General features: G+C 40.2%; 1 protein-coding gene across 1 annotated transcript in view; it reads right to left on the reverse strand.

Annotated features, from left to right (window-relative positions):
- rngtt (RNA guanylyltransferase and 5'-phosphatase) overlaps window positions 1-26,082 on the reverse strand; it is a 194,252-nt gene that overhangs the window by 34,928 nt on the left and 133,242 nt on the right. The window contains exon 13 of the mRNA XM_036582370.1: window positions 3,762-3,862. Within this exon, the coding sequence (XP_036438263.1) occupies window positions 3,762-3,862 (101 nt within the window). The remainder of the gene's footprint in view (window positions 1-3,761; window positions 3,863-26,082) is intronic.

The following is a 26,082-nucleotide window of genomic DNA, read 5'->3' on the forward strand; positions in this document are numbered from 1 at the left end:
GAAATATATTTACTTTGATTTTTATTGTTTATGGTTGGTGAGGAAGCATGCTAACTGCAAAATGGAGGAGCCAGCCTTGGTGACGCCCAGTCTGCAAGGAAACACAAACCGCAAATTTCTGTTGTGACTGTGGCTTGAGGGAGAGGTAGAGAGAGGAATAAAGAGAGACGGCGGGTGAGAGAGCTATAGAGGGATTGTCAGAGAGCGAGAGAGAGAGAGAGTGAGAGAGTGAGAGTGAGAGAGAGCGAGAGATTTTCCTGGTATCATTAGTCGCTATGATAGACTGTGAAATCTAAGCATCATTAACACTGGCTCTAGGGAACAACACCCTCAAATACCACATGAGGCCCATGAAGAGCCTCAAAGCTCCATTAGCAAGCAAAAAACAGCTACCAGAAGATCTATCAAGATGCAGTCTACTCAACCACACAACCCAAAGAACCACTTGAATGCTTAAATCAGGGATCGGAAAGCCAAATGTGAAGAAGAGCCATTTTGTCCTTTCAACAAAAATCAAAGCACTTTGGGAGCCACAACATTTTATGTCCATTTTACTATCTTGGTTGTAAATATGTCTCATTATGTGCTGATGTCCTAGTATAGGCTAAAAAGTATAATATAAACGAAAACACAGACTTACTTTGCTCCGCTTTAATCTTTAGCTCAGCTATAGCTGCTTTTCTCGCATCTCCAGCAGGAAACTTTTCCTCAAAAGTAGAACAGTTTTCTTGTAAAATGTCTCTCAACATTCAACCTTTTACGAGGCTGAAGTCAGCTTCTCGTTGACCAGCTTCTTGTTCGAATTTTCCTGTTCCACTTTATTTAGTGCCTGATGTGCCAGAATGCAAGTGCTGCACTATTTAAAGTGGAATGGGACAATTTGAACAAGAAGCTGACATCAGCTTTGCAACTTTAGTGTCTGACAGTGTGTTGCAGATTAAACGTATCAGCAAACCAGCTGGAGTGCTCATGAATGCAAATAAGTCATCTCCAAATTATCAACGTTTGTCTTAAATCTTTTCTTTGCCATTTTATTAGCTACTAGCTAGGCATTGCTGCGTTGCAATGTGACCAGAAGTCAACCTTGCGCCAACCTTCAGGGTCAAAAGAGTATAAGGTACACTAACTCCAGCACTTAAGAACATTTATTCCTAAAACTGTGTTAGAACGATCAGCAGAACTTTATTTTACTGCAAAGGAGGATTATTTTATTTTTACCTAAAAAAAAAAAATGTATTCTGCTGTGAAGCCGAAACAGGACACTAAAAGAGCCACATGCGGCTCCGGAGCCGCTTGTTGCCGACCCCTGGCTTATATGGTTCTTTGAATGGTCAAATGGTTCTCCTCCGTGATAGAAAACATGTTGTTTGTAATTCTTTAAAGATGCTTCTAAAAAAAGTTCTATACCTCAGTAGTTTTCAAACCGTAGCTTGCAGTGTGGGAATGATCGAAAGGGTCGAAAGGAAGCTGGATCATTTCCTTCCATAAGAACAGACCTAAATACAGCACATTTTAGATCAAAAGCACTCTGTGTCTGCACTACTTCCAAAATGCCTGTTACCAATATTGGGTTTTTCCATCCACTGCTCTTTTGTGAATTTTCAAAATATGCATTAAAAACCTGCTACAAATTTGAGAAAACATCTAAACGGCGCAAAAGACATTTTTATGTGAGGATGAGATGGAAAAGCTGGTTTATGGGTAAAGGTGAAATGTGAAAAAAGGTGTTGCAAACAGATTTTTTTGAATAAGTGTTGACGTAGCGGGAATGAAAGTCACATGTTTGGCACTACATCCTAACAGAACTGCTTGTCCTGGTGGGTGACTGTGAAGTGGCCCTCATAAAATGTGCTACTGCCCACTCTGCTATGTCCGGTGTCTCTGGACTGTTAGTGCTACAGCCATGTACAACTGACAGAGGACTGTCAAAACTACCCTACCGAGAGCTAATAAACGTTCAAATCCCTCTACTTTACATGTCACGCACAGTGAGCAAGACTCTTTGTTGCGCTTCAGTATCCACCCAGTACATGTGCCGGTTGTGCCATGTGAGCATGGTCTTCATTTCATTTATAAGCAGCACGTGATCCGGGGTATCCTGCTTTTGTAGCCTGAAAGCTCTGGCTCAGTCAGTGAGAATCAGAAAGGTCAGGTGGGAAATCAAAGCAAAGAAAGGTAAAAATGAAATACACTCTCTGAATCCACAAGTGACAACTGGTCCTCAATAAGGACATTTAAAACGGTTTCTACTGATGTTTCACCTAAGACCCAGCTTAAGTGCCGATGGCACTTCATTTGGATGGGTTTCTCCGCTGTTGCAGCTAAATGGAGCGACTCCTTGTCTTGCTCCATGTGTGCAAGTGTGTCATGTGATGTTTAAGAATTTACACTTAACCACAGTTGATGGAATCACTGATTAATTCAGAATTTGCTTAAAATTTGCTAAATGTTGTAATAGAAAACCTGTTGCCTCATATATCGGCCTGTGCAAACATAGGCAATAACTATCAAGTTATCAAGTGTCGCAGGAACAATGACAGAAGGTCTGCGCAGTTACTGCACTCAAGTCTATTTTTTGCTGCTTGCCCCAAGCTACAATACTGTGTCACCCTTCATTTATTTTCACTTATTTAATTTCTAGTCAAAATGGTTTCATATCTTTCATATACGTTCAAAGCAATATAAGCGGAGAAAAACAGGAGTTTTCAAAACTAGTGTGGTAGACCACCAAAACTGCCCCATCAGATAAACAGTGTGTTTATTCTTGAGGGAAAAATCAAGCCCCACTCTTCCTTCAGATCTGAAAAAATCCACAGGAGTTTCTGTCCATCCTTCCACTGTGAGCAGACAGCTCAGTGCTATGAGTCTGAAAGGATGCGTAGCTGTCAAGAAGCCATTGCTTGCAAATCAAACAAAGAAGCTGGTGGTGTTCTCAGAACAATGGACTGACCACCCCAGACTTCAACATTACTAAATGTGTTTGGGTTTACAAGGATTGAAAAATGGAACCAACTTCTAAGACTGAACTTTAGAGAATGTTGAAAAATATCCCCTCAGAGTGAAATCAAGCCTCCCGAAAAGAACAGAAGCTGCAATATTGTACATATACAATATATACAATATAATACACAAAAAATAGTCTTCTTAGATAGGTGTCATAACAAACACTACCTCTACATGGGGATGCTGGCATGAGCTCTGCTGTATAGCACCCAAACGCATGTTACAAGTTCCAGAACCTTTGTTTGGTTCCACAAAACCTTTTTTGCTAAGAGTGTAGCTGACATTGGAGTCAACAGAATGATTTCTGACTACTTTTTTTCCCCTCAGAAATGAAGTTAAAAAACAGAAGGAATAAGGTCAATTTCTGGGCCATAATAACACTCATAACAATACAGAGGCCTGCGGGCAAACAGACGGGGTGATTTTCATTTGCGCCACGGCAACTGTAATATTGTTAAGTGTCCTGGGAGATAAGTATGTGTCGAGCTGAATTAAGCTTGCTGCTACTACCTGCACATGACTCAGGGCTGGAATTATGTAATATACCCACTCTCTCAATCTCACACACACACACACAAACCAAAAGTGGTATAAATCTCCTAGCACAGCTATACAAATCTAAAATACACCTGCCACACAAATGCTACAAACAGAGGCTTCAAAGAGAAGACACAACACTGTAGATGGCAGGTGTGCACGTTTTGATGTTTGTTGTTGGGGCTATGGAGGGGCTTGTTGCTGTGGTGACAGAGACTTACCCTTCCCCTCCAACCTTAGAGATCTTCAGTCGGAAGTCCACGGAATTGAGGCTGGGAGGCTTCCACTTCAGAATGTCATCGCATCGGCCCGGCTTATACTTCTGCTCAGAGAACAGTTTGCATGAGAGAGAGAGAGAGAGAGAGAGAGAGAGAGAGAGAGAGATATTTAATATTTTGAGCAAATAAACAGATAAAGACTTGATACATCTTAGCTCAAAGTATCTTTTAAGATCAAAAAATATTCATTAAGAGTGACTCATTCTTGTGATTATAAAATTATACATTCCAAACACGTAGAGTTTGTTTTATTTTGCAAAGACACAAGCCCTCTCATCTTCCAACAAAAAACTAACAAATTTCCCCACAATTCTCCAAACAGAGTACAAGCTGTCCATGGAAGAAAACTTTGACTCTTCCCTTCTAGCAATGTGCAAAAAAAACACCACTGAACTTTTGACGCAAACTTGGCGGGTATTATTTATGTTATTTGGATCTTGTGAATCCCTTGAATCAATAAAAGCATCCACAAAAAGTCATCTGGAATATCATGTTAGCTAGAATGCTTAAAGTTAAATACTTTTATCATATGGTGTCTGATGGGTTTATGTGAGTAATGTTCACTGTGCTAGCAACTTGGTACCCTTCATGAGTGCTTGGACCCCTTGATATTGCATGAGAAATGACTGACCACATACTGTTGTTATTGCATGACATGTAGGACCAGATGTCTGTCAAAACTACAAAAACACAAATGCTTAAAACTAAACAACTGGGGGCTCAAAAGCAGCACAGCCATCTAATTGTTCACCCTATCACCGGGAGATTGTGAGTTCGATCCCCATCAATGCACAGCCATCCGTGGCTGGGAGTCCCAAACAACTTAATTGGCCTCACTCTCCCTGGGATGGTCTTCTCTGTCCCCATCACTCAGCACAATGCTAGTCAATGTGGTTGTCTGTTAGCAGACATAATGAAATTGTCAATGTTGGCTAAATAACTTTTCAAGACGTGATGTGAACTTCATAACCCCAACCCCACCCCCAATACATCTTGCCCTGAAAGACTTGGTGTGCAGGGTGGGATCCTGCTTAATAAGGTGCTTCCCATCAGAGTGACTCATGACCAGATGCGTACAGTACTCAGCCCTATTTCCGGTCATGGACAAGATAGAAATAAAGTGATCCTTGGTCAGGGCCAAACGCAACAAATTTACAGGGCTTTGGTTCTGTGTCTTGTAGTCCACAGTCTGCAAGCAGTCATGGTTAGTAACAGTGACAGTAACAGCATTTACTATCTGCAAAACGGAAAGTCTATTTCTCACATTTGTACTAAAGTTCTTCATTAAACTTTGAAGAACACTGACATTTGGCCTATCGTCCACACCTGGAGAATTCCGTCGCTTAGCAATGAGCAGCAGTCACGGCCTGATGTGTGTAACGTAGCAACCACAGAGGCACTGATTGCTCTTAAAGGGCCGATAACGCTTTCCTCGACCATGTGCTGTAGAGTGGGCGAGACACAGGATTTCCAATAAAACCACCCGAGCGCTCAGACGATTAGCGAATTTCCTCAAAGTGAGATTCTAATGGCTTTGGTCTGGTATATGTAAGTAATGTTCACTGTGCTAGCAACTTGGTACATATTTAAGAAAACTTCGCTCATTTCAGTGGAGAAAAAAGCTGTTAAAACACTTGTAAATGTAATGAAGTCAGGGAAATAGTCATTAAACAGAATGTTTATATAATTACTAGGCATAAATATGTTTACTTTGAAATGAAGACGATTAAGGTCCAACACAACATTAACTTTAACAAACAACAACAGTAACAAACAGTTGGCATTCTAACAACTAGCTTGCTCCTGTGTCAATACCCACCTCGAGGCAGAGCCACAGGTTCAGAGAGGATCCTGCTGCCCACAGGGGGTTCTTGGCCCAGGCAGGTGCCTGCCCCAGGCGGTCAAATGTCCCAACTGGACAGAGGGATGTACAGTGCTATTTTGACAAAGATGGACACCTTTTAGGAGCGCTTGGACCCCCTGAGATTGCACTGCCTCCCGAAATCCTGATGGTTCCCTTCTGGAAATACCTATGCCTGCCCTACCCTCTGGACTGAGAGAAAAGCCTCTGCAGTGCTCTTCTGACAGACAGAGACCTCTTAGGGGTGCTTGGACCCCATGATATTGCACTGCTTCCTGAAATCCTGACTGCTTCAATCTGGAAATAGCCATCCCTGCACCACCCCCTGGACCATGGGAAAAGCCTAGCCGAACCGGACACCAAGAGGGCCGTGGTTCCCAACCATGTCGCTCACCCAAATTTTCAGACTTTGTATATTTTAACTATATTAAGATGATCCAGTTCTGATCTTTTGTTTCTTGGTTTTTGTGTTCTACTTACGGTACTGTCATAGAGATGACATAAACGGGTATTATCCACAACTTATAACAATGAGGCACATTTTCAGAAGTTTTCTAAACCTCTGCAGTGTCAAACTCTTTTAGAATGGAAAAGAAACACTTCTTCAGCACTTCTATAAGGTAAGCAATCAGCTATTACACTTTAAATCTATTTTCTGCCACTAGAAATGTATAAAATACAATCCAGTCAGGCTTATCACTCGTGAGTCACAACTGGATGAAAACAAAACTAAGAGACAGGAGTAGCGACAGACATGTAAAAGCAATTTAAAATCAAAGCAAATTCACAATACTTAAAATGGTTACTATTAATAGACCACGAAAAAGGGTTTCAGGTCAGTCTGTATATTACTACACATATCAAAAATGAAGTGATCTTACAGAGTAACTACTAGAAAAATCATGACAGAGGTCAGTCAGATGTGATCATAGCCAATATATTATAGCCATCATAGCCAATATATATAATGTTATATAATGTCATTAAAAAAAGAATGACAAAAAATATCAGTCTAGAAAGTCACATTACACATATACTAAGAATAAACTAATGCTACAGTAGTATTAATTAGCATTAGCAAAGATCGGATTGGACTAGTACCAGCCTCAACTTTAAAGGACTTGAATTGGATCGGATTAAGGGGCAAAAAAAAATGGATCAGGATAGGTACGTTTTTGACCCAATTAGGATGTAACAAGACCTAAACATTAACATTCTTGAACGTTAGACTACAGAAAACATGGGCGTTTAGGTCATACCCGCCTACAAATCTCCCTTGGTTTGGTCACTCTCCATCCTGAAACGATTCCAGAATACTTGGGGCTGTCATTTATGAATATTTTAAGATACTGGAGTTCTTTAATATTCTGCTGCCTCTTGCTCTTTTACAGCAGAAGTCACTACCCATTATGTCCAGTTTCAAACTCCTTCTTCTAGTTATTCTGTGAGCAGAAATGCTAAATACAATGTGTACTCAGATTGCCTACAAAATTAGATGGGTCTTCCCATAATTTTAACCAAATATAAACAACCATGCAGAGTTTAACCCACATTATCTGTGCTGATCTATTTCTGGCCAAGGTCTGCTCGATTAGCCGCCCATTAGCATATGTATACTGAAGGTCCATTTCCTCCAGTTGTTTGCTGAGGGATCCCCAGAGATGCCCCAGAGATGCCCTGCCCTCCTTAACAGGATACCACTGACCTTCCAGCCCTGACCATGGAGGACAGGATCTCTAAATAATGAGTCATACCAGTAGGGAACGAGAGGGAAAAAGGTAACTGATGTCTTAAAATAAAGTTAGATAACCTCCAAAGCCAAATGTTGAATATTTTTTTTTGGCCTAAATGACGCAGGACTGATATGCCTCCTCGCATTAATGTCTGAATGCAAGCAGCATCCAGTTTTTTTGTGTTTATGTAGTGGAAAGGAGGAAAGTTTGGAGTCGTTTAAAGTTTATGAAGCCTGAATTCGACATAAAAATGAACGTCACTGCTATCTACTGGTGGCAAAACATTGTATGAATAATATTACTGCTGTGCCGTGCCATGCTTACCTTATCTTAATGAGGTGAAGGTATTAGCTTTAAGGACAAGCCTAGAAGTTACAAGAAGTGCAGGTTTCGACTGAAAGGATTCAAAGCTCCATTTGCGAGTTAACTCCAGGGGAGGGAGGGATATGACAGAGAAAGAGAGACAGACAGATGTAGAGAAAGTGAGAAAGCGAGTGAAAGAGGGTGGCCGAAAGAAGCAGGGAAAAGTAGGGAGGATGAAGGCTTTCACGCCACGTCCTCCCGGCTGCACATCTGATGCTGCGGTGCACGTGGGCGAGGGCTGTTAAAAAGAAGCTCTGTGAAGTGTCCCTATCTCCTACAATAGGCACTCAGGACAGCTGGGAACGTGCACCGATCGAAAATAGAGCAGTGAGACCCTGCAAGATGAAGACCTCTGCAGGAGTATGAGTTCTCAATGCATATGCAGCCAAATCGGTGAATAGGACTAAATGGAACTCAGACCCCAGGGTGAAGCTCTGCATCTGAAAGGGCCCCTGTCCCCTGCTCATGCCAAGCCATGCTCAAAGAAAATGCAAAGAAATTAGGCATTCTGGAAGGTTCCACATGCGAAACACATCAGTAGTGTTTATGAGACAGTCCTCAACAGAATGAACGTAGTAGTTTGGTGAAAAATGTCAACGCCAGATGTAGTCAATCAGCCAAGATGTTTGGTAGCTGAAGTTTGCTTCTTTTTTTTCCACTGGACCTACGAGGCTAATGTAGCTAACAAGTTATGGAACTTAAATCATTACGTGCTTGCCTCAAACCATCAGGTTGTTAAAGTCAACTTGAAGTCAAAATGTACCTTTTTTACCTTGTTAGTTCATGTTCCTGGTCATATTAAGCTAAGATTCTTCAGACTATATTACTTTAATGACTTAAATTGTGCTAAGATATTTATAAAACACAGAAATTGAGAAAACATCTGCTTGGATTGGCATCTGAAATTACAACGACATATTACAAAGGCAGCAAAATCAACCAAATATAGACATTTTAGTGCAGAATCCCAACGTCACCTAAACACTCTTTGAAAAAATAAACATACTGTAAAAAAAAACAAAAAAAAACAACTTTTTTGATTTGACAAATGTATTTGTCATTAACCTGTTTTTTAGGTTAATGCATGTAAATACACCATACATATATTTTTACACTGTTGTTATTAATTTACAGAAATTCATAATAAATAAAATAAATTCATAAAAACACACGTTCATCTTTATTTCACAGACCTCTGCATTTATTTTATTGGCTGTTATTGTTATTTTTATGATAAAATACTGTGTATCAGAATAACTTATTGAACTAGTGAAACTGTTTAATTACATTGAAATGTAATATAAGAAATTAAAGGTACTACAGGTTTTTACTATTATTGGGTAAACACATTTTTACTGTACTGTTAATTAACAGCTTTCTCTGTTTTCATAACTTTTTTTAGTCAATTTGAAATATCGAACAAATCTGATTATGTCACCGTGCACCAGCAGGTGGGGGGGGGTATTATTACCAATAATATCATGTTTCATCTTCCCCTCCCACTTATAAAAAAAATACTCTGCGAACTTGGAGACCCTGTGTGTTACCGTACTTCATATAGAAACGTTATAGAAGAAAAACTTGATTTCAGATCACATTGACCTCAAATAATCTCAAAAAGACTTGCTTATGTGATATATCATATTGTTATCTATAAAAATGGACAAAAGTACAGACAAAATTCAGATTTTGAGAATGAGAAAGAAGCCACTGCTGTTTTTGGCTAGGCAGCGTATTTTTTGCCAGGGTTGCCACCTCAGCCCTGTAAAATTCCTAGACACTAGATCAGTGTCTTGCTGTTTTACTAAATGCAGTGGATGGCAGCTATACTCTTGATGCAGACAGCTGTCAGTTCAGCTACTGAATCTAATCATCTTAGTTTTTGTGCTGCCTAACGCCTAAACAGATCACCAATAGCGCACATGTCCAAAACAACAGTCCCTACTTTGAGGCTAATCTAAACAAACTGAATCCATTCTTTGTATACAAATAGCTTGATTAGATGAAAAGAAGTGATTGAAACTTAATAAGAACTGCTTACAGGTAAAAAATGCCTGGATTCTGGGACAATGTGTGTCCAGAAATGAAATTCACTTTTTCTTAGACAAACAAAACCAAATTCCAAGAGGATCCAGGTAAATCCTGAATGGGTGGCAACCCTAATTTTCTCCCATTTCTCTAGATATTAGTATGTCATACTGTACCAGAAACCACATAAGCAAGTCTATTTGAGAATATTTTACAACAGGATGCATTTTGAGATTACTGTGTGATGATTTAGCCCCCAGTTTGTGGGGTACAGCTTTTCATTTCATCTTAGCTACATTAACCTCATAACTCCACTGCTAATAACTCCCAACTAATGAAGCAAACTTCAGACACCAAATATGCCTTGACTGACAGACTGCATGTGATGCATGGCACAGAGTTAGATTTTTTACCCAATTAATCCTTTAAATACACACTAAAAATGAAGTCAAACTAAGAAAAAAACCTAAGTAAAACTAAAAAAAAAAGCTTTCCAACAGTGGGTTTGCCACTTGTTACATTATTCATATAATTCGCTAGTCCCTTATGCTCACAATGCTTAGAGAGTCCATGCTGAATATCAATCTGTTATATCCTGCCCTCTAATCAGACAAAAACCTCATATCGCTCTCATTATGCAGCCACATTGTGTATGCATGAGAGAGAGAGGAAGCTCACAAGTGAGCGACTTCCGACCAACATTCATGACTCTGCTCATGACTTTGCAAGTGTCACACTAAATAAATAAAGGGTTAAATCAATCAAGAATGAGGTATGAATCCACAATGCTGCTTCGGCAAACAGTTCTCTCCTGGTGTATAATATGACTTTCAGACTAGCAAACCTCGGTGATCCAGAGGTTGAGTCTCTGATGGCAATCTGTGCTGCATTGTGACGCACTGCATCTTAAGCAGCAAGAGAGCTAAGCATGAGGCTGTCTGGTGGTTTTACTAGAGTGGACTCCATGTCTCCATTGTTCGCCTTCTGCACGTAGTACAATTAGTCATCGATGTTGGTAGTGGCTAAAAATACCATACAGGACAATTTAATTTGATATATTCAGACTTCAGTAGTTTCAGTTAAAACGTGCTTTACTTACTAATATATCAATTGTCAGTTCTCAAATATGACATCAGTTCTCAACTGTCAAATTTTTTAAACTCAAAAAATGCACAACACACCACAGTATGCTTTTCTGAATATATCATGGATTATCAGCACTTAAAGCTACACTATGTAAGTCTTGGGAATTTGGAGATCTCTCTAGTGGAAATGTGTAATTGCATGCAACATGTGGACTTTTTTTTTTTTAACATCAGTTGTGGGTCGACACCTTCCCTGAGCACAATCTGATGATTGTGAGCTCGCTGAAAGTGTATTCAAAAACTCAGGCAATAGTTGGTGAAGGACGTGTCTTCCAAGGATGTAAGTGAATTATCTACTATTTTCATCACGTTGTCATCAATATAAGGTTGATTTTGCATTTGAGACCTAAACATCAAGCCGGACCTTACATTAAGACGAACTACGTACTACGGAAAAGTCGCGCGAAATCTGACTCGACACTTTTAAATCATTATTTTAGTGTTTACGGGATGACCCGTACGCACATCGAATAGCGCACTGGCACCATATTTTAGCATGTTTTTTCTCCTGACTCAGTAATGCCATTTCTTTCGATTTCAACCAAAAATGATGCATAGTGCAGCTTTAAAGAACACTGACAGACTGCATGTTTCAGTGCAAGAAGAAATATAGCTAGCCATGTTTAACTGGATTTACTGTAGAACATTATGCAAAACGTTGAACAAAAGAACAAAAACAAATGTTTTCTAGTTTTTGAGAGTATTTTTTTAAATGTGGCTCTACTGGGGCTTTCTTCTGCTCTACCTAAGCTTGTCACGATCACAAAACTTTAGCTGACAATTAGTTGACATATTCATAAATGCAGCTCGAGCTTTTCTGCTTTCTTTTATTTACTTGCACTTGCCTTGACTCAATGGGTGAAAATTCACACTCTGTCTGCTGCAACATAAACATACAATTGTGAAAGCTAATATCTGCCAGTCATTAGTACCGTCAAACAGGTATGTTTGGTTGATTTGGGTCCTGAATGTGGTTCTCTTTCCTAATTTAAGGAGATATTACTGGCACTTTATAGTCGGGACTCCTGCCGATGCTGCTAAACCGGTGAAACTTTATATTAATATAAATATATATTGACCACCTAACGGTAACCCAGCTGCTTTGACCGCAGAGTGCCTGGCACATGCGAACACTGACCCAACATGCCCTGTCCGTCCCAGTGAAGCCCCAGTGGAAATTCATAGCGCACTGGGTATTTTCCGGAATAATACGGGAGAGTTGTCAGCGCCATCTGTCTACGTCCCAGCACAGGGGGGGGTTGCAGCGGTCGTTTCAGGTCGTCTTTCAGTCCGATATCATGTGGGTCATAAGTGGGGAGAGAGCCCAGTCACTGTAGTGCCAGGGGCACGGTAATGTCTGTTTCCATAATGACTGGCAAGCTGCAACTGTGGGGGGGAAAAAACCCTTGGGCATGCTGTAGGCTCCTGATGGTCGTCTAGGGGATGAGGTGCCTGTGGCAACTACGAGATCTTTTCCTGCCAAATTCAGTTCTCTGTTGGTCCTAATTAAGTCATCATCAAGCGAGAAATGACGTACTGTATTAGATCTTTCTAAGGACAGACTGCGCATGCTTCACTAATCCACATAAATAATCAGTGCCCTGGGATGAATCGACCGCTCCTGGCAATTAGGATGTTTTAAAGGACAGCTAATTCACCACCAGCTCTTTCTCCTCTCAGAAACATCACTCCATCTATCTCTTCTTTTGACTGAGGGATGTACCCTGATTTCACAGTTCTTCCTGATGCATTTTACCCAGCCATCCAGGTGGTCATTAAGGTTCTATGGTGTGTGAGATGAAATGCATTGATGAGATGTTCATGCTCCATCTCCCACAAGTACAGTGCAGCTGCTCTACCCATGCTTACAGATAGAGTGGCCATGACCCATGTTGGAGAGAATGTGAGTCAGAATGAGAGCGTGAGAGTATATGTCTATATGCATGTTACAGACTGAGAGATATAGTGTTTTTCCACTGGTCAGTGCAGTATGGCACAGTGTAGTTACAAATCTGTGATCTCAAATTTTGTCATTATTTCCAGTGCTAAGTGACCTGTATCACCATTAGGAACCTGTATTGAAGGAAATTACCCTTCTGGAATCATCATAAGTCGTCACTCACGTTAAACAACCACCAAAAAAGTCAAGACATCTTAATTAATGTCTGATAACATTTCCATCAAATACAACAGAAAACTGAGCAAGTTTGGTTGGGTTGACTACTGAGGTGAAAGCCTTCATCAGTTTGTTGTTGTGGGAGCAGATGACGAATTCTAAAGACGAGCATACAAAACTATAAGGTCTTCCAAGTACTTTTTTAGCCTTTGCTGAAAATACGGTTCAACTGCTCAGCCAAATGATGCTGCTAAAAAATATAAAACTAAAACAAGATTACTGTTAAGATTGAATACCATAACAACCAGTGTTGCAGTGATAAGGACGGTGTACTTAATGAAGAGCACTTAATGGCAGTCCTGGCCTCGGCAACAGAGAATACCAATACCATGAAGCAATTTCTGATGCGCGAGCCCGCTAATGAGTGATGAGTTTGCGAGCTAATGGATGAACCTCATCTAAAGCAATCAGCATGTCAGTGGTAGGGGGTTATTTTACATTTGAGATAAGTAGCAGCACAACAACACTCACTGCAACATCTTTAACTGCAGTATTTCGGGGTAGGGGTGGGGGGTGTAGTAGTTTTGTCATATCATTTATATCAGTATGCCACAAACAGGTACAAGTAATGCAACGTATAGAGCATTATCCCATTTAGCTGGATGGCAGAGTGAGGAATCTTTCAGCAATCCCTCATCTCCCATTGTATGGTCAGTTTCAGTCTGAGTTAATGTTAGGTTGTTATCAATAGAGTGAACATTAGAGACATATGGAAGGAACAGCTGGCCTTGGGGCATAGCCTTTAGCCCAGGGGTCAGCGACATGTGGCTCTTTTACTGTCCTGTTGTGGCTCCACAGCAGAATTAGATAAGGTAAAAATAATTCTCTTTGCAGTAAAGTAAAGCTCAGGTGATCGTTCTGAAACATCATTCTAACACAGTTTTAACAATGGCCGTAAACTCTGGAGTTACATGTAGAACTGCTTATTCACCCTTTAACCCTGAAGGTTGGGATGCAGACTGTTGGTCACATAGCCAGCAACACAGATAAAAATCTTGCCTAGCTAGTAGCTAACAAAAAGGCAAAGAGAAAGATTTAAGACTTATTTGTGTTTATAAGCACTCCAGCTGGTTTCCTGATATGTTTAATCTGCAGCGAGAAACTGTCAACCACTAAAATGTTGCAAGGCTGAAAAACTTCTCGTTCGCCAGCTTCTTGTTCGAATTTTAGTGTTCCACCTTAAATGGTGCAACCGTTAACTACATAGTTAGTTACATTAGTACATAGTTACATCTGGAACCTCAGGCACCATTTAAGGTGGAATGGGAAAATTCGAACAAGAAGCTGGCGAATGACAAGCTGACTTCAGTCTCATAAAAAGTTGAATTTTGAGAGACATTTTACAAGAAACTGTTCTATTTTTGCGGAAAGTTTCCTGTCAGAGATGCGAGAAAAGCAGCAATAGCTGAGCTAAAGCTTGAAGTAGAGCAAAGTAAGTCTGTGTTTTTGTTTATATTTTTAGCCTATACTAGGACATTAGCGCATACTGAGACATATTTATAGCCAAGATGGTGAAGCGTTACTTCAATAAAATGGACATGAAATTTTGTGGCTCCCAAGGTGGTTTGATTTTTGTTGAAACTTGACAAAATGGCTCTTCTTAACATTTGGGTTGCCAACCCCTGCTTTATCCTAACAGCCCATAGCCACTTCTGTGCCCTCTAGTCTTGCCTGCGGTTGCGCTCCCACTAGGTACACAACCAGGTTATGGGGCAGTTATAGTTCCGGATTTGGATTAGTAACCATAATCACACCATATTGCACTGTCCAGTGGAAAAATGCTATTCAAGACATGCCATCCCAAAGGTCCCTGAGTTATGATCTCTGTAAAAGCACACTTGTTTTTAATACACTACTTTATATTATTTTTATAAATGCAATACTTTATATTCTGGGCCTTTGATTCACTGCTCGGAGAGTCTGCATATACCCGTCACCAATCTCAGATGAAAAAATCGAGAAGTCAGTCTCCAGGAAAAACAAGGAAGAAAAAAAAGGAATGAAAAATACAAAAACACATTGCCTTTCCACTCCAGACAGAGCGATATGTAAAACCGGAGGCAGGGCAGTGAAATTAATAATATCTATCCCAGTCCACGACATCAATTACTTCAGGGCAATTTCCTTTGAAGAGCAGGCGTGCAGTGGGAGTCCACTCTTGGGTGGACGTTTGATATTACTACACTTCATCTGATAGCAGTTCTTCATAAAACCAAATGATGAAGCTAATTTTCATGAAATTTCATTATCGTGCACCAATCTAACAGAGTCCAATAGCAATTTCAATGGCTGTACAGGGACTTATAAAGTCCCACAACAAACGATTTGTGGTTCAATAAAATGGTAGAAGGGAGTGTTGGATGTACAGGTGTCGCTGAGGTTGGCATCTTTCAGGTTTGGATTTTATTTTTGACCATGGTTGAAGGAAAAAGGGGATTCTTGTGGAGTTTCGTACACATGGTGCAAAGATTGCCATCTGGAATGTGTGCTCAATTCGCCATCGTGCCATCTGCAGTGATGACATTCTCTTTTGTAATTAATACCAGACATCTTTCTCCCTCAGCCTCCCTCTTTCTTTTCTCTCTCTTGTCCTTTCTTTTTCTCTCTCCATGCGCATTTTTTTGTGTTCACGCATGCAAAGAAATTTTCCAAGGACACGAATATGTCTGAACAAAATAATGAGCACACATGTCGAAAATCTCACTTGGTTTTCAATAGTAACTATGCGCACTAGGCATGAGGGTTAAACAATGATTCAACACATTTCTCGCAGTCTTTCAGCGTGCGGGATCTGTGCTGTCTACGGCCGTGTATCTCTGTGAGGTAACTCGATATCTTCAATACCTCGTTCACCTCTCAGAAACAACAGTCCAGATGTCTTTTCTATTGAGGAAAAGTTGTACCCAGTTCCCTAAATTCACAGTCTATCCTGATGCATTTCACCCAGCCATCCAGGTGGTCATGAAATGTATATAGTGCATATACCCACACTTACAGGCAGAGCGGTCACAACCTGTATGTGAGAAACTGTGGGTGAGTGTGAGAAAGTGTGAGAGGATGACCCTTATTCATCAAGGCTGTGGGCAGTCAAATGTGATCTGAAGCTGATTTATCAGTTGCATTTAAATGATTTGTTTACTGGGCGATGTTAATGTCTGTCTGTTCTTAATGTTTTGAGAGCTGGTTTCCCCCGGGAGGAAGAATTTGCATGTTGTTCACGTGATCGGCTGCTTCGCAACTCTTTAGAATTACTTCATTCATTTTAACTGTTTTACTGTTATCATTTTATATTGTTTATATATATATGATTTAGCAATCGCTCTACTTTATTTAGGCTATTCATTAATTGGCGGGATTTCTCTTCATGCATGCTTCGGCCTGCTTCTACCTGAAGGGGTCTGATTTCCCACCCGCTCCCATGAGCAACACTGAAAGTTAGTCCCACACTGCAAGATATTGTTCCCGTGGGAATCAGCGGGAGTGCAGACCTCTAGTGCAAAGTCCAAACTAGCATTCTCTGATGAGCTTATTATAAGAAAAACAGTGATTTAAGGTGGCATATCCATATATGCAGACAAGAAATGTAACAACTTGGTTTGCGTTTGGTTTACCTTGTCATACGACAGTTTCATGAATAAGGTGGGAAGTAGCTCATACGTTCACGGCGATCAAATCTACCCTTGCTTTTATGCAACTCTGCTGAATGTGTGTACGTCCTGTAATAACTGCATGATCTGATTTGAACTTTCTTTAAACGCAGGTTTGTTTACATCCCTCACAGTACATCAAAACTAGGCCAAGTGCAATGTGTATTTGCAGTGTATTTTGCTGCATGAGTGTCTTACTGTAAAACATAAACCATCTCTGGTCCTGCTGATATTTACTTGGCCTTGAAAGGTCAGTTTGGACTTGCTGGTTCATAAACACTTGTGACTAAGCCGTCAGTTACGAAATACTCTCACACTACTCAGTGAGGCAAACATGTCAAAGTTTTTGCAGGCAGAGGCTGCAGAAAAACTACATGCTGCTTCCATTTCACCTGACGAGCAAAAGAGACGCTCAGAAAGTGAGAAACAGAATGTTCCAACACTTTCATCAGTCTATGTATCTGGCCAAGCTGATCTGGTCACAGAAATGTCTTTGAGCAAAGAGAGAACTCATCTGAAGAGTAACACTAATCTGCTGCTATATAGCACTGCTAGGAGGGATTGATTTTGATGTTACTAAATGGAATTCAATAATTACAGCTTTTGTGATTACTATAGCGCAGAGACCAATAATGTAAGAATGATTAACAGATCAAATACTGTGCAGCTCTAGTGAGGACGTGTGTGTATATCTGTTCACTCACAGAAGCTCCAAGGTCCTGGAGTTTTCAAGGTCTATGGGCATAATATTGAATAGCTGCTGAAGCACGTACCAGTGTATCGGATGCACACTTTCAATCAAAAGTTTGAAAATATCTTGCTGGCTTTTGGAAGTTTTAGACTAATATTTGGTTATAATTGGTGCTTTTGAAACCATTAAAAAAGTACTTTTTAAAAAAGTTTTTTTAAGCACCAAAAGGCATTACAGTGATTTTACCACAGTGAAAGAAGTGGTCAAATTTTTAAAAATTAACGTCACTGCATTTATAAACTCACTTACTTGCTTCCCAAGCCACAGTAGCCTCTAGAGTAAGATTTTCCAGATCCAGGAAATCCTTTTCAGATCATTTATCTTGAAGGTGGGAGGAATTTTTGTAGGAAAAGCAACAATTGCTCTGGATATTTGGGGAGGCCTGTTTTTTAAAGGTTTTTTCTTTCATTACCTAGTTAATGCAGATAAACAACATTATTGCTTCATGCAGTCATAAAGTATCCTAAAAGCTAGCCTACAAGCAGAAAAACAACCTAAAAGCTAAAATTGGCTAATTAGCTGGCTATCTAGCTACGTTACATGAGTTTAGCTTCTTTTCTCTGGCTGAAAAGGGCAAAAAAGATCTCTGGTATCCATGTTGTGCTGAATAAAGACAGAATCACTGGTTTCTTTACAATTCTGGTCAAAGACTGAAGTTACACCACTGCTAGCTTGGTTGTATTTATTATTCATTAGATCAGTGGCTATGCCAGCAGACAGGATCGATTTACACCAGAAGGATTCCCAATGGTTGTATGTTGTATTTGCATAATGCATACTGGGTATTGTAGTGAGAGAACATTTGCAGTTTTACAGAATTCATCATAAAGTTGTGAATTCTGTAAAACTGAGGAGGTTGAGAGATACAGTGTGGTGCTACAGAATACTACAGAACACAAAAAATTAAAGCAATAAGCCACGAGTGGCTGTGTGTTACTGCAATTTTACCACAGGCAAGGGTGTTCCTAGGCACGACGTGAAGTGAAATGCCTAAAACTCCCTTCCCCGTGATAAAATCACGGTAATGCATGGCCTCAAGTGGCTTTGCTTTTATAAAACGGCGGCCAACATAAAATTTAAAATAAATTATTTTCAGAAAAGATGTGTAAGTTATTATTAATAATAATCAACATACAAGTATTCCGCCACGAAACGTAGTTCCTTTGGAGTACAGTATTGTTGCCAGGCAACCACTGACTGCTGAACACAGAGAAGAACGTTCAGTCGCCCATCACTGTATATTACGATCATTTCATGAACTTTTTAACCTTCTGTCATATAATAATGAGCATATCATAACACAGCACTGTTTAAAGCAAAACCTTTGCTTTATAAGTACTTTTTGGTTACCAATTTACCACGCAAGTCCTATAAAACACCAATCCAATGATGCCCCTTTACTTGTGCTGGGGCTGAATTTCCAATGGCTCCCTGCTCCTTACATAGTGTACTACATAAGAATTTAAATACTGGTTCCTGCACCCCAACAGTGCATAACATGGCTAAAAAATAATTAATTAAAATTAATAATTTGGGATTCAGCCACATCCATACTCGACAAATAGTGCTGTATTTGCCTGTAGAAACTAGAATGACAAAACCTCCGTAGTTAGCATGCTATTTAGAGAGTACGTAAGGTGCTTGGGATTCAGCCTGGGGTTGATGTGACTTCTGATTTATACACTGACCTTTAAAAGGTATAACATTAAGCCATTCAAGTGACACTCTTTAGAGTTTCATATTGCCGTTTTACAGTGAATCATATCGTAAGTACTTTAATTCAAGCCTGTGATATTAATGATGGAGGTGTTTAGGCTGCTGGCTATCTTTTAGCCTGTTAGCTAGATGACCAGACTAGTTTTAGTTAAGAACATTACTAAATGGAATTCAATAATTACAGCTTTTGTGATTACTATAGCGCAGAGACCAATAATGTAAGAATGATTAACAGATCAAATACTGTGCAGCTCTAGTGAGGACGTGTGTGTATATCTGTTCACTCACAGAAGCTCCAAGGTCCTGGAGTTTTCAAGGTCTATGGGCATAATATAAGTTATAAGCCCTTCGGTTTAAACAAAAATGGATTCTTACTTCATCAGTACACTTGGTGGTCTGTGTGAACAGCATGAGAGTCAGAGATTATTCCATTAACAGCACAAGCATTTTTCATGATGTGGCGTAGTAATACAGAGTTCTGTTGTTGTGAGGCGGTCATAGGTGTGCATATATCATAGATTTTACAATGGCTTTGAATGAAGCTCAGCCAATCAGATTTCAGGGAAGGAACAATCCATTTTATAAAACATATTAAACTCTAATTTTAGGCTGGAATGTCTAAGGAGTGTTAAGGAGTGCTGTCTATGATATGGAGTGCTGTTAGGCACAGCAGTTAGTTAACAGTAGGCCATGGTCACCAAGCAACATAATAACTTGGCATATTACTTCATAATTCAATTGATGTGTGTGGCATTATGCATGAATATCAAATGGCTCAGCTAATCAGATTTCAGAACTGGACATATTGTTATTGGCTAATATTTTGCATATATTGTGCAGAATATTCAGCTTTATTTCAAAATATACATTCTTCCATCTTTCCACGAAGAGCATATTTGCCAAAATAATGATTTGACAGCTTTCCTTTCCAAACTGTTGTTAAAAGCTCCAAAAGTGGTTCAAACACCAAAAGGTTTTGAGTGCTGACATCAAAACAAGGGAATAAAATGTGTGGAAATTAGCATAAGTAGTGCTTTTACCGGTTGTACCTTCAGTTTTTGAGCTTTTGCAAAGAAAAATGGAAGATTAAAGCCTGCAAACGTGCTCAGACTGTTTCTGCAGTCAGCATGGCCTTTGTATGACTCTCTTTCTAAATGCTTGGACCAAAAAGTAGAAAGTGGTACAACATCTTCATAGTTACATAACACAAATCAAAGCCCTACCTCTGTAATCGCTTTTATTATGCGAAGACAGAAGCCTCATTTGATTGGGAGTGTATGGTCTGTGTGACAGCGTGGAAGGTACGTGTGTGAGGGAGAGAGATATGCTAACAGGAGCTAGGGCAGGAGCTAGGGTGCGAGAGGTTCTGCTGACAGCTGGTGACACTCTGGCAGATGTGTTCTTGCTGGAATCTTCAATAGGCGCCTACATTATCTGAAGTGCGGCACAAAGGCCTGAGTCCAATCCTGCGTAATCACACTCCCTCTTCGCGCTCCCTCCCGAGGGAGGGTTCCTCCGTAAGAGGGTTGAGGCTATTCTCACACCTGCTCACTTCTCACTGTGGTCTGAACTGCAGCTTATTTCTGGAACGAGATCCAGAGGTCCGCTGGGCTTTCAGACTGGTTCATTACAACTGCACTGCACACAGAGACGTAATCACATAAAGCTCTATAAAACCACTACATTAGATCCAAACGGCAACATTATAACAGAAAGCAAGCTTGGGTCCAGGGGACAAGTGCTGAAATGTATTTCTGATTACTGCTCTGGCTTATTTAGTGGGTAAACCATCGTGGCCTGTGATTAAAGGCACATATTGGTGAACTCTGTCACATTGGCTGCATAAGATGAAGCCACATACGGCTGCAACTGTGTCTAGAATTATTTCTTTCGCCCATTATTTGATGAAACCGCTAATGCCTTCTTCAGTTTCCTCTCACTTTGCCTAATCACAGTTCTGCCAACTGATTTCTTCTTTTATGGTGCAAAGAAACAACAGAAGCCATATCGTCTCTCCCTTTTGCTTCCTGTAGAGTGCTGTTATCTGCCAGAATGACTGTGTGCACTGTTTGAACAGTCTATAGAGTGGAGGTCTTCAAACCTGGACCATGAATCCACTTTCTGGTCTTGGATTTTGTTTGTTTTGTTTATCGAAAAATGGATTCAACGTCTCGATTTGAAGACCTCTGCTACAGAGTACTATGAAGCTCTTTTGTTTTTAAGTAAACATGTTGACTTATTGACTTTTTCCATAACTGATGTTTTCAAAAAAAAAAAAAAAAAAACTAAGCAGACCCAACTTTGTAAAATAGGGTTCGGAGCAAACCTTGTTTGCTGTGTCACAGTGTTACTGTGTTGTCATTTCCACTGCCAAGCAACCTGTACCATAATTGAGTACCCATGCTGCATTTGGTTACCCTTCTTGTCAGGGTAGTCAAACCAGCCAAACCATACCAAATCGGCGTGTATGAGTAGAGCTACAAATAGTGCAGACCATTGACTGGTCAGGAGCATTCATCAAAGAATTGTCATGTGTTGTCACTGGACTCAGATAACTCCCATTTCTAAACGCACCAGCTAGCCAAAATTGCTGTCTCCTATAGAACCAATTGCCAAGTAAAAGCTAAATCAGAACTTTAAGCTTCTCCATTTTTGCTACTGTTGTTTGTATAGCATGGGAAATCATGTCGTCATCACCACACAGCCTCCAGAGAACCCCACCTTCTTGCATGGCTACCACTGTACGATGGGAATCAGACACAGGTTCTCAAAGATAACCCTGGATTTGCATTAATAACCATTTCATGCTGTACCACACTTCCCAGTGTCATTATAGCCACAAAAACAGAACAGCTTCCATGACTATGCTAGTAACAGTACAAGCAGACTTTCCACAATAAAAATAATGTCTTTAGACAGACATTTGACAGTTTGTTTATCCTGTGACACAATATTGTCTACAAATTATTTACTGAGGGACAGGAAAAACAGAAATTTCACCAAACTATTCTAAGCTTGATCCATGCATGATCCAGCCCAGCATATTATTCTACTCTGCTATGCAAGGACATGCTTTCTGTAGTCTGGTCTAATTCATTGTCTGGTCTAATTCATCACCTGTCCAGCAGGATTCTGTAACTCTGCAGAAACTGTCATCAGCTGCAAACTCCAGAGCGCTAATTTTCACCTATCCCAGATAAAAAACAAACACCTGACATCTCCTCTGACCTCTCTCACTCAGGATGCCACCTGTTCTAAAAATCTCTCTCTACAAAATCTTACATCCTTCACAACTAGAACCAGTAGTTTTATAGACAAGAGCAATTGTCCTCCTTGTATACCTAAACACCAGCAATCCCCTGAACTTCTACCATCACTGTGTCTCTGTATTTCCATAAAACCTGTATTCATGTACTGAACATATTTACACAGAAGACTACAGACTGTGTATTTTACTACAGATTACATACTATACACTGCATGGTCACTATTTCAAAGCACAATGTAATTACAGGTTGTTTTACGCATTGTGAACTACTGATGTAACTACTGTCTTGAGACAGAATACATTTACTATCCACTTTATTAGAAACACCTATCTTGTACTTCCACTCACTGGCCACTTTATTAGAAACACCTACCTTGTATTTCCTCCCCCTGGCCAGTTTAAGAAACACCTACTTTGCACTTCTACTTTATGGTCACTTCATTAGAAACACCTACCTTGTATTTCCATTCATTTCCACTTTATGAGAAACATCTACCTTGTACTTCCACTTACTGGCCACTTTATTAGAAACACCCACCTTGTACTTGCACTTACTGGCCACTTTATTAGAAACACCTACCTTGTACTTCCATTTACTGGCCATTTTATTAGAAACACCTACCTTGTACTTCCACTTACTGGCCACTTTATTAGAAACACCTACCTTGTAGTTCCACTCTTTGGCCACTAAATGGACATTCTAGATATTATGTATCTGACGCTTACAGGTCCACTACTTAGCTGTTGAATTACAGACTGCAGCCCACATGTTGATGGACCAGTTGTCTGCCACCTTCTATCCCATTCATCATTGATCAGTTTCTGACCACAGGGCTGCATCTCACCAGACATTTTTACTGCAGTACTCACCAGCCTACGGCGAGGAGGTCTACCGTCCTGCTGGTTTCACCGCCAACCTGAATGTAACAATCCAGGCAATAATTAGATGGATCAGATGACGTCAATACGGTTTGTAGCTAAAATCTGCAGGAAGGTACATGTCCACTGGCTTGGTGACCACTGGGATACAGTCTCTGTACACCAACAATGTGGAGCTACAAGTTTGGATTGAGAGTATATGGTTTCTTTGTTCAGTGATTGGTAGCACTAGATGTGCCAAGACAAACTGAGGCACAATACATGTTGGCAAATAGAAGCGATTCTGATTCCAATAGGCATCAGCCTAACAAGACAGCAGGAGAGACTGAAGACATCATACACTTACATGGGATGTATGAGTCATAAACCAGGCTGTATCCATACACCCACAAGTGCATGAAACCGTTCCCAGTACAGCCCTGAGTCCACTAACAGCCCTGATGCTGTGCCTGACTGCAGTCTGGGGAGCTGATCTCAGTGCAGCACTGAGGCCTCTTATGGCTGATGTTAAGAGTTATTGCATTGCTGGGAACTGATCCGAGCACAATGTGGTGCTCAATAACAGGCCGGTATTGGTGTGTGACAGTAGAGTTGGGAATATTAGCGTTCCCGGCGCATGATTCACTTGGCCTCATCCCAAGAAAGTCATTAATAGCCCAAGACAGACAGGAACATGTCTAAAGACAGTTTCAAATCGTGATTCATTCTCACGACGCATGTTAAAGGGGTGCTGGAGTGAGTAGGGGGTGTTAAGTTTTACATTGATTATAAACTGCTTTCTGCACATACGCATGTGCAATCGCGTGCTCACGCGCACAGTCTATGCACTGTGCCAAATTCCTAGGAGCCGGAAGCATCTTGCCACTAGGGCTGGGTGGTATCTGAATAATAATCAAGGTATTTTCTTGTAAAAAAAAACAAAAAAAAACAAAACAAACAAATCATAGGATTACCGATTACATCACCACCCACCTGACCATCCCTCATCCAAAGCTTAGTTTGTTTTCCAGGCAATCAGAGAAAGCAATCATGGAAGGAATGTCGACTGCTTTTTCATTTGTTCTCCACCTACAAATGTTTCTCCCCATATCCAAAAACATCACAATATTCAGATGTTTTAAACATCAAACAACAAGCACGAAACATTAAGACCCCAATGTCATCTGCAAAAATGTCATTTTAAATGGAGCAGAACGTTCAGGCATTCAAAATGTTCCCACAAAGGAGCCCCCATTGGCCATTTCAGACAGCGATGAAGCAAGGTCATCTACATCCTGTTCTGAAACATATGGGAAATGCAAGCATCTGTCTCTATAAAGCTGTACCTAATGTACCTGTGCCTGAGGCAATCACCACCTGATTACCAGTTTTAGGTTTGTTTGAAGCTGGAACAGAATAAAAATGTGAACTGGCAAGAGTTTCCCCAAGTAAAGTCCAAGATACTTGGACAGTAACAGCATGATACTGCAACAGCAAATCTGGTAAACTTAGGCCTTTTTAAAATAGGAATCTTAAGTAGATTTTATTTGGCATATCCAATTTGAGTAGGATTTTCTGCAGTCTGAACAGCAAAAAGCCACATCAAATCTAACTTGTTCAACTGGATTCAAGCCACATTTGTAGGTGGTTTCGAATCTGATTCAAATTGGATTTTGGGATATGTGATTTTATCTGTCAGATCAGATTTCATGTGTTTTTCATCATAAGGTTTGTTAAGTTTTGCCCCTATCTAGTCATCTAGTGTGTGGTTACTAAAGCAATTATTGTGGTTATGTGAGCAAACGTGTCACACTTACTGGATTTGGTCACTTGAAATCTGAACAGTCAGACTTGCCACACAAGGTGAAGAAAGCCTTATATCACATATAACGCACGACAGAATTACTATCATGGTAGATTATGAACCCTGCCATCTCTAACATTTCCCATGTTAAACCAAGGGAGTCACCCACAATCATGCAACTAATGAAGGAAAATGCAGTAGCTCTGAGCTCTGTTCCATTTGTGTAGACTTTAGGTAGACAGCATTTTTGGGCAGCACTTTATGCTCACAATATGGCCCAAAAGGCTGTCCAATTCCTATGTTGTGTAGCACATGATTGCTGTCTTGGAAGATACTTTACTTTTGACAACTCTAAAGGCAGCAACCTGAACGGTCCTGATAACCTGATGTAACTTGCTAGCTAGCATTTACCTTCAAAGTGATTTTGTAGTTGGCAGCATGTCCAATCTAAGGAATGTCAACCTCTAACTTGGTTTTCTCTATGGGTGTTTTTTAAATCAGAGTAAACATAAAATGCCCCAAAGCTAATATATTTTCCCCCGAATGTCACTGGGTCTTCTGAATCATGAAGCTGTTCAGTAGCCACAATATGAATACTGAAATACCTTAAACCACACTTGGCAAAGTCTGCTGGTTGATTTTGGCAAGGTTGCCAGTGTCCTGCAATGCAATGCACAGCAGTATTAGCTTGTATGTAATGATAAACATATTTTGAAAACAGGGTGGACATTTTTGTTCACCAATAAGATACCTGATTTTTGAACAACACCACTCCTTTTTACCCACAGGGAATGAAGAATTAGATCCAGAGTTCTGGAGGGCACTGGAAGCAACGACTAGGGTGTTCTGAATGCAAAGACTGCCAAGGTTCCTTTTTGGTTAAAATGCTACCTGGTCAGACCGGTACCTTTGAA

The sequence above is a fragment of the Colossoma macropomum genome, unplaced genomic scaffold (genome assembly GCF_904425465.1).
Source record: "Colossoma macropomum unplaced genomic scaffold, Colossoma_macropomum, whole genome shotgun sequence".
In the NCBI taxonomy this organism is placed as follows: domain Eukaryota; kingdom Metazoa; phylum Chordata; class Actinopteri; order Characiformes; family Serrasalmidae; genus Colossoma; species Colossoma macropomum.